The sequence below is a fragment of the Corvus hawaiiensis genome, chromosome 4 (genome assembly GCF_020740725.1).
Source record: "Corvus hawaiiensis isolate bCorHaw1 chromosome 4, bCorHaw1.pri.cur, whole genome shotgun sequence".
NCBI classification, from domain to species: Eukaryota; Metazoa; Chordata; class Aves; order Passeriformes; family Corvidae; genus Corvus; species Corvus hawaiiensis.
In genome coordinates, this window is record NC_063216.1 from 36,919,954 (window position 1) to 36,940,626 (window position 20,673).

Genomic DNA, 20,673 nt, shown 5'->3' on the forward strand with positions numbered 1-20,673 from the left:
ACTTTCAAACCTGAGAGATGGGAGAAAAATGTCATCTTCACATTTCTTGATGATGTGTCCTGTCAGATCTCAGGGCTTGTACATGGATTAGCACTGCCATCTTAATGAAAATGAAAATCAAAGTCAAATAGTTTAGTTCTGTATTTCCTTATGCTGTAGGATGAACTATCAGTTCGGAGGATTTAAACTATCACACAAAAAACTAATTTCAAACATTTCTCATCATTCTTACCAGGACTCCTGTTTTGAACAGGGTGCTTCTCTAGAGCAGCACTGAAAACACCCTAGTGACACTGACTCCTTATAAATGGGAAAAAATCATTAACTTTCTACCTTTCCTCTCTCTTTATCCTGCAAAAGGTGTGGATTCACTGACTGGTCTCCCCATCCTCCCTTCTTCAGAAGCTTTAGCCAAGTGTTTCCTTGCAGTAATACAGGATGATGACGGTTTCTCAGTGTACCATAACATCTTGTTGGCACAGCAAGATCTTACTCCCTCAGTGAGCTCCAAGACAGAAGACCTTAGTCTGGGAGACAATACTCCAGCATAAGGTCATATCTACATTCTCCCCTTTGTTCTTGTTAATAGAATGCTTTGATTGAATTTCCAAACCTCAAAACAGAGGAAATTCCAGGATTAAGGTTGACTTTTAAAGCACAGGTGCTGTGGTTGTGTACTTCCTGAACATCTGTTTTACCAAACTTTTTTATTTTCCTCAGTATGATTTATAATCACTATTTATAGTGTGCACACTAGAAGAGAAAGTCCAAACCACAGCTTAAGGCCTGGAATCATTCTCCGCCCCAGGGTAAGTGGCAGAGGATAGTTTGCATCCACATAGCAAAACTCTCTTCCTTCCCCAGAAACTGCCTGCTGGAAACAGGTCCTGGCTTGTACTCTTCCTCTGACTGAGCTCAGGCCTGGAGATCACAATGCTGGCTGGACTGAACACATGCCAAAATGAGTGCTAAAAGTTAAGCTCCAGAGACCATTGCATGCCAGTACTTGAGCTCAGGCTTGGTCTCTGTTTCATTTATTAGTGTACATATTGTCAGTAGGCTGAGCAGGAGGATCAAAAAGCAGTAGGGAAAGGAAAAAGCTATTTACGGTAAAGCGTTAACTTCAGCCCAAGAACAAGCAGGTATAACTTAACAATGAATATATTAGGCTTCAAATTAAAAGACGGTTTTCAACCACGAGGTGAGTCAAATTCTAAAGCAACATTCCCATAGAAGAGCAAGAGCAAGAAGGTGTTATCATTTTATGCTGGAAATGGATAAACCTTCAAATCAAGGACTGAACAATGCAGTTCATCTTGATGGCAGGAATCTCAGACTAGGAAGTCCTTCTGCTCCTACCTGTCTTTTAATCCTTGCTACAGTCCTAGCACAACCAGACTGTATAAAACAAAGAGAAAAGGGATGACATAATATGGCTGTGAAGTCACTGTACCTGACACTGTACCACTCCCTTTCTTCAGACTAAATGCATTTTATGAAAAAACTACCTCAATGTTTCATTGAAGAGTAAAGTCTCAGTTTTCCCTGTAGACAGTGAATATTTATATCCAATACCACTTCACAGCATTTTGTTTCCAAATGAACCCATTTTATTGTGGAACTCCCTAGGATTGTAGTTACTGTGACTAGGATGACACAGATGAATGCAAATCAAGAGATGTAGGCAACAAATCTGGGAACAGAGATGTTTATTTCTCATACATTTATCACCTCCAAATTACTGGAATCAAAATAGGAATATAACAAAGAGCTACTTAATTATGTTACAAATTATAAACTGTTATTTTCTTTGGAAAAAGAGTTGTAGAAGCAAAACAACACTTTTTTTTGAGCTTGTATAGCCATAATGAATGCATTATGCATGATCTCATGAGAGGCAGAAAAAATGAATTTTAGATATAATAAGCAGTGATTATCTTGTCCTGTAATATACATCTAGTTACACCGTAGTTGTTCAAGGGGATGTCAGCTTGAACCTGCCTACCTCCAGTGTTGCCTGGCTTGGTGAATGTAGTGCATAATTATCTTTTTTTTCTCCCAAACTGGAAAATGGGCAAAATGGCAGGAAAGTTAAAAATCATGTGAATGTTGGGGAAATAATGATTATTTAATGCAGTAACTATAAGTCCTTGCAATTGCTGTAGGCAGTGTGTTTCCTTGGATATGCTCCTTGGAAGCACGAGTTGTAGTCATATTAACTACAGCACTCCGAAGAAATTGCTATCTGTAGAATACAATAACTGCTCTTTTTTCATTCCACATCTCTGGGGACACTCCACAGCAGATGGCTGGTGGACTTCAGCAAGAGAGTATTCTTTAGAGTTAGGGATAATAACTGCATCTGCTGATCAAAGATTTGAGCACTGCTCTCCAATACTCCAACCAAACCCAACACAAAAAACTCTGCAAGTGAGAGCAAATTGTCCTTGTGGGCTGGGTATTCCATCATTTCAGAAACAGAAAAAAGGTGTTGATTGTACTCTGACAAACTGAGTCACACTGAACACTGTTGAACATAACCACTAGAAACTACCACAGCATGGTGTACACAACCTCAAGGCTTGAAAAATAGCTGATCTGTCCATGCCCAGGTATACTCCAGTGTCTTTTCGACTGAATGCCAAGATCAGAGTTGGATGGGCACCATTTACCCCTGCAACCTCCCCCACCATAGAAGGAAACAGAGGCATGCCATCAGAGTCTCCCTGATCTTTCAAGAGCACACATGTAAATAATTCTTCAAAAGCAAACACAGTGGTTTTTAGTGCAATCCCAGATTCAGACTCCTCTTGGCACACATGTGAAGAAAACCCTGTGAGTTAAAAAAAATCTTTGAAATGCTGCTGTCCTCTGATCTTCTTGGAACCTTAGTGGCTGAAAATTTTACAAGAGCTTCAAGGAGCTTCACATTTCTGCTAACGCCTGTGAACATCAGGAGGGGCATCAGAAGCCAAAAGGGGATTGGCAACGATCACAACATTTCAGCAGCATCAGCTTTTCCCAGGTTCTGTTCTCAAGTACCATTTCTTCTCAAGCTGAGAATTCACCCGTACCACTGAGATCTTCAGAGGCTCATTTTAGACTGGTCTAAAACTGCAGCATATTGAAAGAATAGTAGAAATAAGCTTTCGTGTAAGTCAGATAATGGTTACTTACTTTTTAGCATCTACAACTATATTTTTACAGGCTCTGATTGAGTTTTAACAGCATCAGTGCAACTTCCTATTTTGGGCTTGTCTTCTTTGCCAAAAAGTTCTCTTATCAAAACAGAGTATCCCTTGCATGCTAATTAAGCTGTCATTTTAATGGAAAGTAAACCAGTAAAGACACCAATAGACAGAAGCACTTTTAAGCTTTCAATAAAAATCCATCATTCCTTCACTCCATCAGTATTTCAGGCCAGGATGGTACTGAAATAAACAAAGCCCACCTTCCTTCTACTGACAACAAAGACTAAATTCTAGCTTTTTCCTACCTGCTTGTCTCCACAGCTGCCTCTGGGCAAATAAATCTCACACACAACCATGTAACTCCAGTCTCTTTCACTGGCACTCCTTGAACAGATTTCTAACAGTTTGAAGCCCCCCGGCTCCACTCCTATGATGCACTGCTTGCTTCTTCTTTTTCCTGTATTTAGATGGGTTTTAGAGAAGCATCATAATGAGATACTGAGCTACTAATTCCATCATTTCAATAAATAATTGAATTTCAATCCAATTCTTTTTCATTTGGAGATATCTCTGTTCATCCAGAATATTGCATTTTCCCCCAGCTGGTGTTAAGATCTGGTTAGTGAGAGATGCCCCTGCCTGAGTTAAGGTGCAAATGAGAACCTATGCCAAAGTCAATAACACAGATTTTATTTATCAATGAATGTGAATTAGAGATAGAAACAAATAGAAAAGAGGCATGGGGTGGGAGAAGAGAGAGAGAGTTCAAGCAGAAGACAATCACCACCCATGGATCCAACAGTGTTTCTGTTCATCCTCCTTTACCCTGGGCTTCTCAGTGGAGGGGGTTCTGAGGTCATTCAAAACTTCACTATGTATGTTTTAACAAACAAAGGAATTAATATTCATTCACTGCACAGTCCTCTTATTCTACTGGTTAAATTATTCCCCCACTTCTAAAGCTAGTTAGTCCCATAGTCAGTCTTTTCTTCCAAGTCAGTGGGTTTCTTGGGTCAATAGGTTGTAAGTCAGTGATCGCTATCTCCCTCTGCCAAAATTAACTTTTACCCAGTCAGAGCTGATTTCAGCACAGCTGTCCTTGTGGCTGTAAATTCTGCATTCTTTATGTCCATTATCAGTGATAGATTCCTCTCCCCCGGGCTTGTTAACCTCCTAGGTCTGAGATAACACCCGGACAATAGTACCATCTTTTTCTAATCTCAGGTTCCCTGTGGTGGCTTAATTTACAGTCTAAATTCCGGGCATCCATGGAGGCATATTCAGGGGGGCTTTAGTGGTTGGTGGTGGTCACAGATGCCATCTGTCCCATAACTTGGGGTGATCTTTGTTTGACCGGTGATATCCGTATGAGCAGTTGCCTCTTTACACAGTTTGCCACAGTGCGAATTTTTGTCCGGACGTGTTAACCAGGATCTCTCCTCCACTAGGCCTGGAGTTAATGCCGTCCTGTGCTTATCTCATGGCAAAGTCCTTCTGTGGCCTTAACAATGTTTGAGACAGGCAACTGTGCTTTTAAGTCCCGACAGGTGACCTGAATCCTGTGCGCCTATGGAGCTCAATGAAATAAAAAGTGGCTCTGCAGTGGTGTCCGTGTCCCCGTGGACTAAGTCTTGATTGAGTCATTCATTTACTCACTGACCAGTGATATTGAATAACCACTGAAGTTCTCCCTGTCACTCGTATACAGCACAAAAAATGTATGATGCTTAGAAGAAACCAACAGTCCCTTTCGTAACTGCTGAGCATAAGGCTCAATTAGAAGTTCAAAATGTGTACTTTGGTTGAATATTAAATATTGGTTGTGGTTGTGCTCTCAGATGAGAATGCACAAGTTCACAACCACAAAATAACACCTAGAACATTTCGTAGTATCAAAGATAAAGACCTCTTAAGGAGATAGTTATCTCAATGTACTTCCTCAAAGTCAAAGTAATTCATATAATTTTCTGTAGATCTTGCAAGCTTGCAAGGTTTGTCTTTTCTGTAGAGAAGTCTTTCCTCTACAATCATGTACTTCTGTAAACAAAACCTAAAGAAGTTTGAGGTCATCTTTTGAGTTTCTTGGCTCTACATACCTCAATTTTGACTCCAATTTCTTCAATTCTGTGTGCCTAAAGTAGGTTAGGAATGTGTGTACTTAGTACTCTGTGTCCTTAAAAACGACTAGTGAGAGGGGATTTAAGTGAGCTGATGCTACAAGCCAGGTCTCTGTGACAGCAAAGCCCCTACATGCTCAGTCTGTGACCGATTATACAGGTTTAGTGTGCTATCTTTCTAATATGCACACACTGTTGTTTGCCTTCACAGCTTAAATGGCTTCATAGGAGGAATTTTTCAATTTTCCAAGCTGACACAGAACACTTTTTAATCCAGCAATCTCAGTGGCTGAGGCTGGATGTGATCCTGCATGTTCCCAAATTCCAGCTGCTCCAGCCAGCAGCCAAGCCAGCAACAGAGTGCAGACATTCTTTACACAGCTGAAGCTATGGAAAGCACAGCAGATATTCCATAAAATTCTAGAAAAACCAGCCATTTAAGAGCCATTTAAAACCCATTTCTCAGCTGGTAAAGATGGTGAGGCTTTTCCATTCATGTTAGAATGCAAAGGCTTAATTTTTAGTTCCTGGTATTTCCATACAAGCTGAACAGTATTCCTGGTGAGGACAATCCTGCTGAACGGGTGGAACTAAATCCTGTGAAGAGCTGGGATGACTAACACTGTTTTCCATATCTTCCCTGTGAAGGAACAGGTTTTCACAAAAGTATGACAGAGGCCTGTGTTCACCCTAAAGCATTTAGAAATGCAAATCAGATAGGCCATAAAAGACTGAATGTGGTTTGCAGTTGTGCTTTGGAAAGCCAGTAGTCAATGCACTAACAGTCCATGGCTAATGAGTTCTCACCTGGGAAATCAAAAGTTGGTACTGTGTTGGAAATGGGTAAGACTAATTAAAACATGCTTTCTTATGGGATACAGACACAAGATATTAATGAGTTTAAACTATTAAGCTCTGAATTTCATAGAAAAAAACTTCCCAAACCAAATTGAGGACAATGTCAGCAGTAATACACTTTCAAATTGCCAACACAAAAGGAAGAGATGAAAAGGGCACTACTCCACTGTAGCTGGGCTTGGTTAAACACAAGGGCAGATTCAAGAAGTCAGATCACGGATGCAGAGAAAAGGTGCATGATGCCAGGGTGGTAAAGAAACTTAATGATGCCCAAGAGTGTTATTCTCTCTGCACAACTATCAGTAAGGTAACTGGATACAGGGAATCCACTAAAGTTTTCCTGTCATGACTAACGGTGAACTGTGATAGGGCTCAACATGGAAAAAAGACCAGAAGTGCTTTCCATAAGATAAGTAACTGCTGCAACAGACTGCTCTTTCACACTTTCCAGAGCTTCTCCCCAGGAGACTAAACTGGTCATCTGTTCTAAGGAGGAAATATGCCACAACATCTTAATTTTCTGGCCCGATTTTTTAAATGTGTAGACAGTGGAAGCAGCTTTGGTTGATCACTACAGATAATGCACAAACTATCCTGTCAGTGAATGAGGTCCTTGATTTCTTTTGTTGTTACAGGCTTCCTCCCTTTCACTGCTTGTCTATTGCTTTAGAGGAAGAGATTACTATATGCATATAAAAGTCTGACAAAGCTCAGAGGGAAACATAGGAACTCCACGATAATTCAGCACAGTAATAATAATGAAATGCAAAAAAAAAAAAAAACCAACAACAAAAAAAGGGAATTAACCCATCAATACTGTCATGCTGTAAAAGAAAAGTATTGACCCATTTTTTTTGGATTGGATGCAGAAGTAAAATATTAGGTGTTTATCTGCTCTACCCTTAACTCCAAATATATAGCAGAGTTGGGGATGAGTTCAAAACCTTTCTGTACCTGAACAGCTGACCTTTACTTTGGCAGAAATATAGTCCTTAAAAAACTTATCATTAATTCTAGGTGAAAACTAGACAGAATTTTCTAATGAAATATCTTACTGTACACTTTGAGCATACCTAATCTCTTTTAGGAAATGACCATTGACAGGGGCAGACTATTCTTTCTTCATTTTAATGTTCTTTAAATTTTCACCTAGTATCACTGTTTCAGGAAATACTAGTTCCATAAACTGCTCGACATTCCATTCATTCACACTCAAAACTTAATCAATATTAACCTTGGGAGCTGCCTTCTCTAAAGAGGACTCAAATTCTGTGGCTACTGCTGTGATGGATTGGCCAGAAGACTCCAAGCAGTAACAGTCAAGCCGCTTTTCCACACCCAACACTAATGCATTATTTACACGGGATGTAAATTGTAATAGCATGTGGAAAGACCCGCAGGATCACCTTTGCAGAAGCGTTAGGAGGCACTGCTCAACAATTTTTCTGGGTCTGGAGCAGGTAAAAGGAGTTTCTAAGCTCCAGCTGAAATGCTTATCCCGGTACTTAACTTGCACTAACCGAGTATGGGAAAGCAGCGCCGGAATGGCAATGGCAAACCCGGAGCTGCCACCTCGGATGTGCGCGCCGCTGCAGCGGCTGCTGCGCTGGGAACACCGGGCACCGGCTGGGAGCCCCGCCAGCCTCCGAGGCCGCTGCCCTCCCCGCCGCGGGCCGAGGCGGCGCCCGGCGGCGGGTTCAGCCGGGAGGCACCTCCTTTTCACTAGCCTGGGTGGGGGGACCCAACCCAAGGGCTTGGCTCGGCACCCGCAGCCTGGCTGACCCCGAATGCCGCGGCGGCGCGCCGCTTCCCTGCACGCTGCCAGCACCCACGCGGGCAAGGCCGGAGACCCCCGCTCCGCTCCCCGCGGTCGGCTGGGAGCACCGGGCAGCCGCCGCAGCCCCGGCCCCGGGCGGGAGGAGCCCCCTGCACCCACCCCCCGGGGCCGGTAGCCAGGGCGCCCCGCCCCGCATGCCCACACCCTTCCCCGCATCCCCGCCCGCCGCTCCCCGCGGCAGCCCGCCCGCGGCCCCGCTCCCCTCCGGCGCTGGCGAGGGGCAGGCTCGGCTTGTTCCTGCCTCCAACTTCCCCCAAGTTAACTCGGGTTTCCCCCGCCCCGCAGGGTCTGCCTGGGCTCCCGGTCCTCCGGGAGGGCGGGAGGGAGGGGAAAGGCGTGTCCTGCCTGGGCTGCCGCCGCCGCCGCTGTTGGAGGCAGATCGGAGATATAAAAGACCTGGCCGGGGGCCGGCGGTGGCTTCAGCGAGCGCGGACGCTCAGGCCGTGGGGAGACGGCGCAGCGGGGCGCGCGGAGCTGCGGCGGGACAGGCGGAGGCAGCGCGGGGCTCGCCGTGGGCAACCCCAATGCGTGGACTATCGGCTGCTGCATTATGCTGGAGCTACAGTTCCGCTGAAGGGAGTTTGCACACGGCCGGCTGGGCTGGACTGCAGCGCTGCCGTTCCTTATGAAGAAGGCACAAGTGAGTGCGGCCGGGCGGCGGCGGCGGGGGCACCCACCTGCCCGCGGGAGGGGCTGCCCGGCGGAGCGGGGCCGGGGCCGGGGCCGCCGGCGCGGAGGGGGCACGGGCTGGGGCAGCCGCCGGGCGGGGAGTGCGCGTCCGCAGGGGCGGCGGCTCTCCCGGGCTGTCCGAGGGGTGGGGGGTACGCGATGGGATGGGAGCCGATGCCGCCGGGGAGCGGTTTGGGGGAGCGAGGTGAGTGGGACAAAAAAGATTACTGTCCGGTCTTGACCTCGGCGTTCCGCAGCCCGTGGAAAAGTTGCAGCAAGCGGCCGGACCGGCGGCCGAGCCTTGGGGGATCTCTGAAGGCACTGGGGAAAATTGCCGTAATAAATCAGTTGTCTGTGTTACCCTGACTAGTGTGAGAACATGAAATGATCGGGGAAAGCAGTGCCGTGGCTGCGGTTCCCGGTGTCTCCCCGCACGGCGCTCCAGCGTGCGGCGCCGGGCGGGTGCTGTGGGAACCCCGGCATTCCGCCCTTCGTTCTCCCGCATCCCATCGGGAAGTGCCGCTCAGTGCCGCTGCGGGGACCCCGTCATTATTTCTGCAGGTTCTGTAGGGATTGCAGTCGCTATGCTGTGCGTTGATTAGAAGGAAGCAAAGGGACAGACATGAGTAAAAAATTGTAACAAGAAGCAGCTCGAGGAAACTCTAAAGGGAGAAAGTTTGAGGCTGGACTTTGCAAGGTGCCGATGCCCTCTATCCTGGCAGACCTCAGCGAGAGCCACGACTGCTCTGGGAGAGAAAAATGCATAGAGACGCACACCGCTGCCTCTGCGCTGGGGACTTTTGCCTCCCCCTTCATTTCTGGGTTAGAAGCAAGACACTTTTTGCCGTCGTCTGTTTCTTGGCCATTGCTGGGTCACCTACACACCAGTAGCCTGAAGACACTTCAGGATATAGTCAATGGAAAAGACATAAAACATACTTTAAAATTTTTTTTAAAAGACCTTACTGAAGTATTGTGAGTAGTTAAATCATTTTTCGAGAGATGACAGGAATTAGAAATACTTTCTGAAATATTTAAATTTCACCTGGCCAAAGCACTGGAGAATATACCCATGTTTAAGAACTTAAAACTTGGAGGCTTAATTTTTGTGATACTGAAGTACACCAGAGTTTTATCTTAAATTATCAGCTCTGAATTCTAGCAATGTTTATCCGTTGCTGTTATTCCCATTAGATTACTACAGATGCCTTATACCTCAAAGATGTTGTTTCAGACTCTGTATACACAATTATTTATATGTGCTGAATAGATTATTAATGGTCTCTTAAAGTCTGAGAGCCATGTTTATGTGTGCTCGGTTGTATGCATTCATTTAATATTGGAATGGGTAGCAAAAAAGTCGCAAGATGTTATCCTAACCCATGGAAGCATACAAGAAGGGCTGTTTCTTTTGTGAAGGAAAAATGTTCAGCAAATGAATGAGGATTTATGAGTGGAAGCAGTCAAGCATTTTATTACACCGAAATGTAAACTTATAAAAATCAACAGAGTACTCTCGCAAATTCAGAGCAAAGCAGGAACAATCCCTCTCTCCCAATAAACTGGGAAAGACAGGCAGTCTTGGCATTCAGGACCATATGGCTTGACTCAGGGGCTCACAAGCTGTAGCCTGTGGAACAGCTTCTTGTCATGGTGGTGAAGCATCTGTCAGCCTTCAAGCAGTTACGCTTCTTGCTTTTTGGAGGCAGTGACAGACTCCTAGTTCTCCAAAGGGTTGTTTCCTGTATTTTAAGGAGTAGCAAACAAATGTGATACCAAACCATTAATCATTCCAAAGGGATCAGAGCAGGAGATATTTCAAGAAGAATTGCCGTTAAAACCATGAAGACCCTGTGCAAAGAGCGAGATCAAGTGAAGTGGGTGCAAGAAGGAGGACTTAAGCATATGGGGGCACTCGACACATTAAAGTAAATCTTAATCTATGTGCTCTCCTGTGGGTACTTCTGTCATTGTCTAGACTGGTAACTGTCATAGTGAAAAGAACAAGATTGGAAACCCAGGGAAGACATGAATATTTCTTATAATAAAATATTCTGCAATAGGCATAGTACAGAAAGCAAGACCTGCAAACTCACTGAACCTTGCAAACACTTGGTAATGCCTGGATACTGCTTAAAATAAATCAGGGACTTGGATCTTTGAGGTAATATTGCACAGTGATAATATATAACTAGTACAGCTGAAGGAGTAGCTGAGTCATAGATCAGTACAACGAAAGTGCTGAAAGAAAAGAGTCGTGCTGAGCACTGGACGCAACGTGAGCAAGTTGGTCTGTTTATTTAAATCAGTCTTAACCTGAGAAACCACAGGAACTGCAGAAGCACATTCCCCAACAGTGTCACTCCTAGAAGTGATGTTTATGAAACTCTGTGGTTTGATGGATATATAAACCCCCTGTTTTAAACATACCAACACCTGGATTTTTATTTTTTTTTTTAAAGTCATGATTTCTTTAAAAAGGTGATTAAGCATTTAGGGTTCAGTCATACAAATCCTTCTTCAATGGGGCTATTTCCATGAATTCTTATCGAAGGATAACTTGGATGAGAGGATTTGTAGGTTTATATGCTTAGTAATTAAAACTATTATCAGAAGTGAGTTTATGTCCTTCTGCATGCTAATATTACAACAAATAAAATGTCTCTGATGCCTGGACAGCCTTTTACAATTTGACTAAAATAGGGTCAGTGATGCCAGTGTGATATGGTCTTGCAAAAACATGTAGCAGTTTTCTGATTTGCTTGTTCTTTGTGTGATTTGAAGACAATCTAAATAGGATTAAGTTACTAAGAAGTATTTTGCAAAGAGGGGTCATCTGTAGGGTAGCTCTGAAGGCTGATAAGGTATCACAGATACATGGTTCAGGCACTTGATCTCCTGCAGCGAGTTAGATGCACATCCTCTTAGAAACCTCAGTATTAAAATCTCAGTATTAGCTATTAAAATCTCTAGTAGAGAGTAAAATCTGAGTATTAGATCTCAGCGCAGCTTTCTACCTCTGAACGTGTGCATTATTGTTGGCAGTTAAATTGCCATCTCAGGTTGTCCTATCTGTATGTTTGTGTCACTGAAATGGAAGCCTCTGTAGAAATTATTGTGGGCTGGTACCTGGAGTAAGAATTAGTACTCAAATTGGCAGTTCCAGTCTCATATCAGCAGGCTAAATCAAAAATGCAAATCAGATACCTGATACTTTGGTGTGAGCTTCCTTTTAGGAAATAGTGACTTCTGATCATCAATCTTTCTTGCTCATTCTGCAAAACATGAACATTAGGTATTAGAAGACATTTAGAGCTCATGGCAGGTATAGATCTGCTGCTCATTAAATAGAAAAAGAGAATTTGCTGGAGCCAGAAAGATGCTGTGCTATTCATGTTCAGCAATGGTCTCTGTTCCCCTGGTTTTGACTCCGCTCAAGGGAAGCCAGTTTGCAAGTACTGCAGCTGGAAAGAACATCCTGGAGTAAAGAGTTGTATGGAGAATAAACAGCGGATGACCTGAAAGATTCAAGGGTGGGGGCAAGTTTTTATCTCTGAACTATTTGGCACTTGGCTTTGTAGTTTAAAGTGAGGCCAGTAACCCAGTCTTCTCCTGACCCAGTTCTGCCATTGCACTGAAATCTAGTTTTTCCCTTTATGCAGTGCATGTCAGTCCTTCAGGTACGGTTCTCCAAGCTGACAGTGCCATTCTCCAAGTTTTGTTATGTGATTTAATGGTATGCTGGCTCATGTAATTGCCATATTGTATGAAAGTTAAGAGTTGGCAAGATGCAGCCCTTGGCTTCAGATGGGCAATGCTCAGTATGCAGTATGTAAACACAACACCCATTTATTAGAAGTAAGGAAGGAAAAATCTCCCTACGCAATTCCATTTGAGTGTTGTGGGAGCTGACATGAAAATGAAAGTGCTTGTTCTCGCCCTGGTCTTCGGTGTGCCAAACCTGAGATCAGTCAGCCTTTTAAACACGCTGTAAAACCGCTTGTTTTTTGTTGATTGTGTTTTTCTCCATGTGTTTGTGGGAAAAGGAGATGGACAAATGTAAGGTGAGTGGCAAGGAGTAGCGCTTCTCTTTAATTTTGTTGCTTGGCTCGTGTTTGCACTGCCTACCCAGTCATATGTAAACCTGCAAAACTGACTTTTCGTAAATATTACCCGTGCTGAAATAACTGGCTGCAGGGAGCCCATGAAATACAGATTTCTTTGCTGGATGGTTTACCTAGTAACAAAGGTAAATAGTATCAGACATCTATTAGTATGTGAGTGAAAATATGAGAAAACAAAAACGGTGTTAAGTATTTTATTTTATTAAAGCTAGTAGCATGTATAATATCAGAGGTCATTGATAGTATGCTAATGAATACATTAATTCTACTGTATGTCTGAATAAAAGGCTGTTTAGGAGCTCAGATTAATGAACACTTTGGATCATATTAGTATAGGAAATAAATTGTCATCTAATTTCCTACAGTTATCTAATAACCACTGGGTGAATGATTGGTTGCTGTTTCTGTTTAAACCATGTTTAAATTATACAAGGTAGATGGATCCAGTAATGCTTTTAAATCTCATTAGGAATTTTCTGCTCTATATGTATTTTGCCATTATTGTTGCTGTGTGGAGCAGACCTAATTTTGGGTGCAAGGTGAAAATAGCATCAGGTCTCAGATATCATTGCAGGTATTACCTGAAGACGTCCCTTGTTGTTCTCACTGCTTTGCAGCCATACTTTGGAGCACACTGTTGCAACATGGGGAGGTAAATCCTTAGCTTCCAGCTATTTCAGCACCTCTTGAAGCAACAGTAAAGGTGAGACCATGTGGTGCAGGCTTGGGGGACCAAGTGCAGGCTCCTCTGTTGCAGGGCCAAGAGCTGACTGCTGATTCACAGTGGTCAATGCTCCTGGAAGGATCTCTCAAGCAGGTCTTCTGAAAGGTCACCTTTCACTTACCTCCCAGCCCTAAACTTTCACTGCTGCTAAAGAACACTTAAAGCAGTCAGGGACAGCAGTACTTGGTTACTTTTCTTCACTTTTGCTGCAAAACCTACTTAATGGAGATCAAGTTCAGGACCCTCAAGATCATATTTAGCCCGAGACACAAGAGCCACCCTTTCTCCTACCTGTGATTTGGCACCTGTATAACAATCATTCACATGTATTTGCTAACGTTCCAGTGAAGCATTTCTTGGAGTCCAGCTGGGTATCTCAGTCCTCTTCTACCTTCACTGGCTTCTCGCTGGTTTTAGGCAGCAGAGCTGGGAAGTCAGAGAGGGGTATTGTATCCTGGCAGCCTTGGAGTAGGGCCAGGCGATGGGCTACACACTTCAGCTTAGACTGATGCTCTGCAAAGTCTGCAGGTTTAGTCTGGGCTGTCACAAAAGGATACATGTATGGTCTACAGAGGTTATCTCTGGCTTTGTGAACAACCTTGGTTCAATCCAGACTGAAAAGCTAATCTAGAAAAATTTACGTGAGCATAATCACTGGAGTGAGAGAAACACACATTCACTTATTTTCTTGGGTAGCATGTCTCTGGGAAGGTTCTGAATATCTTGTTTATCTTGTTGAAGCTGTTCTTTTGAAGGTTTATTTGTTCAATCTTGAGGGTAGCTTACACATGAGCTAAGAATGTAGGGGAGACTGTATTTCAGACAAGTCCAAATTCACAGATTGTGAATCGTGCCACCCTCTGAACCTTCATTCAGAAAGATTTAAGCATTTTCAAGTCAGAGTCTGAAAATATCAGTTTGTTGTATCTGTTCTTGTAGCTTGGCCAGTCCCATGTGACTGAACCTGGCTTCAATCACCTTAACTGTCTTAGTGACAAGAAACTAAGTGTCAAATCCAGTGTCTTATTTAGCAGGCCTTCTGCCTTTCATTTGTTCTGTTACCATCAGCTGTTACCATGAGCTGTTACCATCAGCTCCAGGAACATCAGTTCACTTGACAGTTAAGGCCAAGGATAGATTTAGTCCAATTAGCTGTGTCATCTCTTCTTTAGATACACTTTGAGAAGTTTTAGGAAGCATCCTAAAATACAATTTTAGAGATATGTTAAGTGTATGTGGTGTGTTTATTGTGGACCTAGATGCTGCATTTGCTATGGCTGGAATCTCTCTACTCACTGTAGTCAGGATGACTTTTACTGATAACCTTCCAGTGTCTTTCCTCCTAAATGAATCAGACTGTTTTGTAACTTTCCTCATTAGCTTGTGCTTGCTTGGTAGCAACAAACCAAGGTATGTCTTCCTTTTTACATTTGCAGCATGATACATCATTGCTGGATGGATTCTTTGGTCTGTTTAGTAGCACATGAACTTTAATTACTTTTGGAAAAAAGTTGTTCTGGCAGTATAAGTCAGACTGTAAAACTAAGTTGTGCATGTTCTGGCAATCTATCTCTGTTTAAAACAGAAAATTAACTCTTTGCAAAGCATACAGCAACTCTTTTTATAAGAGTTGTTCCAGGACAAAAGAATGAACTTGATGATGTGTATACAGCACATACTGAAAATGTGGTGTAATTTTAAAAAAGTTAATATATTTAAACTTTAAATATTTTATTAATATATAATATTAATATAAAATAATATATAATATTTAATGTTGTAAAGTGCCTGTAAATGTGGAGGGTTAAAAGCATGTAGGAAAGTTTCTTCCTCCATTTCATGTTGGTCCAAAAAAATTCCTGTGTCTTTATGGAGATTTCGTAATTGTATAAAATAGGAGTACGATATCAAGGTGCTGGCTTTTGTGGTCTATCTGAAGTAAGACACTAAGGAGTCAGGCATGATACATTTAAATTAATAATATGCTGTATATATGCAAAATAATTCACTAAATGAAAAGAAGTGCTTAGAAATTTAGGGAGGTTGAAATTTAAACATGCTAATAGTCTATTGTAAAAAAGTCCTAAGTTCCAACCCTCTAATTTCCACCCTCCATTTGCTCATTATTAAGTGAACTCAGCAAAATTTGTCTTTTGCATTAAATAACAAGCAGACAACATTATGCATCATGTCTTTAAACTGATACAGATCTGAATGTCAGTTCTTCCTGAGATTTGTTTTTCTTTTACTACTTTGAAGCATGCAGGAATAGGAACATTAGTCATCCAAATGAATTTAGGAAGCTTGTATAACACTGCTTGGCACCCTCTTTCGTTTGGATTAAAAAACATGTTCCTGAATAAACAGAGATTTTTGGTGGCTATTTTAAAAAGGAGGGAAAAATATATCTCCAGTATTCATAACGGGTGTCTTTTTCAAGTTACTGTGGTTCAGCAATGTGTGGATTGCATTTCTATTCTAACAGCAAAAACTACCAGTGCTGTGTTTGACACCAGTTTAAATGATTCTGATGGGCATTGCTTTATTTGCTAGGAAATGCAAACCTCTTATAAACTGTAAATTTAAATACTGTCACTGAAGGTACTTTGATCTGCTGTATTATAATCCCTGGCAAAGAATGTGCCCTAGATTTGCCATGCACTCTCTAAAAATTCTGCCCATAATTGTAGTCTGTTCCAAACTGTTTAGATATATTTCTTTAGTGTTTGTTCCATTAATAGTGTAATGCTAGGCAGTGTTTCAGGCCACTAAAATCAGTTAAAATCTTGCTATTTTAAAAAATTGACTCTAATCTCAAGTCAGATGGTGTTCATAATACTCCATTTTCTTTTGGCTTTTTTTCCCCCCTATCATCATATTTCAAGGCCACATCTGAAAATGACTGGTTATCCTGCAAGTTTCTCTCCTCTTCCCCTTAAGACAGAAAACTGCCTGCATTTCTTTGTGCACCTTTCCTGGCTTCTGCTGTGTTTAAGTCAGTGTTCTCACCCATGACAATAGAACTTCAGCACTTCTGGAATCTACAATCCTAAAGGTGTGTCTGTCAGCGTCTTGTTTGCTCCCCTACAGCTTAAGCTTCATCTCCAGTGAATGTTCTCTACATTTTTTATGGCATTTTTACTTCCTGTTACCTTTTGGGGCTCGCTTCAAATATTAGTCTTCTGAATAACCTGTTGTGGCTGTATTTTGTATCATCTGTAGAAACAAAGTGTCTCTTTGGACAGGATTAGAATGAATACATTGTTCCCTGGAATATATTGGGTTTTTTGCATTATGACACTTGCAAGCTATTATTACAGTTAGGAAGAGCCCTCTGAAATACTGGTCTACCATTTCTAGAAGTGACAATACCTTTTTTCTCTGTAAAGTCAGTAATTTCTTCATATATTAAGAAAATGCTTGCTTTTTTTTTTTTTAATTTTTTTTTTTTTAATTTTAATGGTCAGGTACTTATTGAGACCTAAGAAATCCTTTTAGAAGTAATTATTATTGCTTTCCCCCATACCTCTCAGCTTTTTTACCTAACCAAGTCAGAAATACGTGATTTGGTGCTTTCATTTTACCTTTAAAAAGTTCTGGCCTAATAAATTTTTTAAATAACTGAAGTGAATTTCTATCTTCTCTTTCTTCTCAGCGCATTAAAAAAATAAATCTCTTCTCATATGCAGGTTTTAGGGATCAGATAAACATTTGCCAGTAATGGTCAGGTTCTCTACAGTACTCTTGGTCATTTCCCAGTGTAACAGAATGTTGTTGACATTTACAAATGGCCTGAGACATATGTGAAGTTAATCTGCTTTTAGCCTACTAAAATCTGGTTTATTTCTATTGAAACAAGTCCATTGCATCCAAGAACATTATTTCAGTTACTGTTGAATTAGTACCTGTTCAAAGTGCTATTTGTCAAACAATTATGGTCTTTTTGGCTTTATTCACTAGGACAGAGTCATCTCCTTAACATACATATTGCATTACTTATTTCAAAGTAAATGGCGCAATTCCTATAAAACTGGGAAGATTTTTTTTCCTGTAAAAATTGACAGGTGTCACTCAAGTAAACTTGCTCAAAAATTGTATCCATTATGAAAATGCATAACTGGAATTTTAGAGTGTAGACATTGAAAATTATATGCTCTGTGGAGATTTACACTAATCTTCTCAACAGTGGGTTATATTTTCTGTGAGATTAATTCTGGAAGCCAAAGAAATTTCATAATACGCCAGGAAAATTAATGTGTCTTCTTTAATAAGAATGATCCTAGGAAACACTTGAGAACTAGATGTAAAAATAATCCAATAAATCATATTATATTATGTTAATATTTGTATGAGTTTTTCTATCAGCACATCTGTAACAAGGATGCTGTTGAACATGTACCAGAATAATTTCACTACTGACAGTTGCTGTTCTTTCTAATTCACATGAATACTTTTGACCAAATGTAAAGCTCTGTATCACACTACATGCAATTTAAAATCACATTTTTTAATGAGTAACCCCTGTGAAAATTATCAGTAAAAGTAGGGTAAAATAGCTGTTTTTTCAGTGTTGTGTTCTGTGGTATTGTTGCAGAAGATGTGAGGATACCTAATATTTTGTACTAGTTATTTAACTAAATTCATAATACTGTGTTACTGGTGTAAGAGTATGTTTTGTAGGCATCTGTATCTAATAGGCATTTATATTTCTTCAAAATTGTACAGACATAGGGAGCTTTATCTCCTCAGACTTTTTTTTTTTGGTCCATTATATGTGCATTTGTTTTGTCCAGTTATATGTGCATTTCCCTAGTCATACCAAACTGTAAAGTGAGTGACTTAAGTTATTTTTAGAATGTTTACCCCACAATTTCTGTGTTTTTTCTAAGGAAAGCCACAAGTGGATCTTCAGGTTTAAGATTAGATATTTACAGCTCTCTCTAGTTAGCATAACTCAAATAAAAACATTGAGACAGCATGTGAATGACACTCATATTAATTCTGTGGTCACAGTTCTGTGATGATGAAGTTAGCTGGGATATAGCCTATGTCTCTTTGCTATAAGCTGAGAGCACTTGCATGTTGGTATATATCATAGTAATGTGCTTGTTCTTCCTAGACACATAGGAGAATTGTGGGGAAACACTGGAATACCAGAAACACTTGGAGGGAGTTTGTAGTTGTTAGTCTGTGCAAATCCCAGTCAAAACCAAAACCAACCAAACAAAACCCACCAGAAAACCCTCTAAAGCCACCCACAGACCACTAGGATATTAAAAATACAGTTCGTGTGAACAAATGTAAAGTTTGGGGCAGGATATAAATTGCAAGTTGGGTTAATTTTACAGTAAAGACAAGGTGATTATACCTTCATAGAAATAGGTCAACATGGCAGTTTTTTCATTTTCTTAAATATATAGTCACTCTTAACACATTAACTCTTAATTCTTGTCCTTTGAATTAATTAATATGTCCAGAGTTGAAAAGAATTCTTCTTACCAGCTTGCCTCTATTGTTGCATTGCTAGCACATCTTGCTGTATTTAATTTGCTTGGTAGAAGGCAGATGGGAACTCTGTATTAATAGAGTTCAATGAAAGGAATAGAAAAGCCCAGTTCCTGTAAAAGAAATGCATTCAATGCACTAAAAATATTTGTGTTTCAAAATGGATGAATAAGGAGAAAGAATGGAATTTATTTATTTAGATTCTTAAAAAATAATGATCTAAGAAAAAACCTAAGTAGCCTCATAGTGTATCTCCCTTATCATAACAGTTTGGGGAAAAAATTATTTGTGACAGAAAGCAAAGTGTGGGAACAAGTCATTAATTTGTAACATGGAAAAAACCTAAAAGGTAATGTTCTCTAATTGTCAGTAACCTCATATAGTTCAATCTGGTAATAGGGTTCACAGATTGATGACAACATGTGCAAGCTACATAAATTACTCAGGTTAATTGAAACTAAAAGAGATTCTGAGGAACTTTGTAAAGGTTTAGAGGAGATGGGAGAACAGATGGCATGATGGCAAGTGGAGTTTGTGTTGAAGAGCAAGGGGGATGCATTTTGGAAGAAATGTTTTGAACTAATTGTAGCTGCATTAATAAAGTCAGTTTCAATTGCTTCTCAAAGCTTCTCACAAACTCTTATTTATGTTCCTGTAGCAATGCTTGGTCAGGAAAATGAATGTGCTATATTGTGCTCATAGTAGAACAAATCAGCCAGCATATTGGGATGCAGTAGGAGCAGAAAGAAATTTGAAAGGGGAGTGCATTTATGATAGTGATCATCAGCCATCCTGAATAAAGTTCTGGTTTTCTCATTGAAAAAAAGAGCATAGCATAAATAGGGATCCTAAACTAGGCAAAAGCATTATAAGGGAACAATAAAGAGGGACTGAAAGTTGATTGCAAGAAACTACTGAATGATATGCAGGAAGTAGAAAGAGAGAATAGTTGCTGGACATTACTGATCCTTTCTTGGTACAAGAACAAACAAATATTTAACAGAAGAGGCTAAAACAGGCAATGCTACCTTAACACAAAATTACGAGTCTGGAAAGGTTTTTGACACTAGATAGAATATTGCTTGAAATGCAGCTTGATATATGTTAGAGTGAGCCCAAGAGGTCACATCCAGAAAGGGGTAGTCCTAGTCTTCCCATCCTTGCACATCTCATCTCCTCCTCTGCTCGTTCCTCAGGGATTACTTTTTGTCTCGGAGCTGAATTGGCTAGTCACTATCTTTGAATTTACTGGCTTGCTTAGGGGTCAGGTGAATGTCAGAGGGAGGGAAGCTGCAGAGAAGGAGATGCTGAGAGCCCTCTCTCAGCAGCAGGGAGCTGTTAGATGGCTTCAGACCATCTCATTAGCCTCAACTGAAGAAAAAGGGATTATACACTTAAGTAGGTAAAATGCCATGGTTACTTTAGTTTACACTATATGCATGAAAGATTTCTTATCTTCTAATTCATGCAATTCAGAAGAAATTTTCATATAGGCAATATATTCTATAAATGTGAATGATCAGGTTTCTTCAGTCTTTGCTGGGCACCAGACCAATCATGTACACTTCTTATTTTCCAAATCTTCATTGCCTTAATTGTACAAGTCAGATTTGGCCTAATTATAAACTCAGTTTCATATACAACCATC

General features: G+C 41.0%; 1 protein-coding gene across 2 annotated transcripts in view; it reads left to right on the plus strand.

Annotated features, from left to right (window-relative positions):
• Positions 1 to 8,333: 8,333 nt before the first annotated feature.
• The window catches only part of KITLG (KIT ligand), a 56,685-nt gene continuing 44,345 nt past the window's right edge, over positions 8,334 to 20,673 (plus strand). The window contains exon 1 of one of the 2 annotated variants that reach the window (XM_048301541.1): positions 8,334 to 8,643. In XM_048301541.1, coding sequence (XP_048157498.1) covers positions 8,629 to 8,643 — 15 coding nt within the window. In that variant the 5' untranslated portion in view covers positions 8,334 to 8,628. The remainder of the gene's footprint in view (positions 8,644 to 20,673) is intronic. The other variant, XM_048301540.1, reaches the window with a different exon arrangement.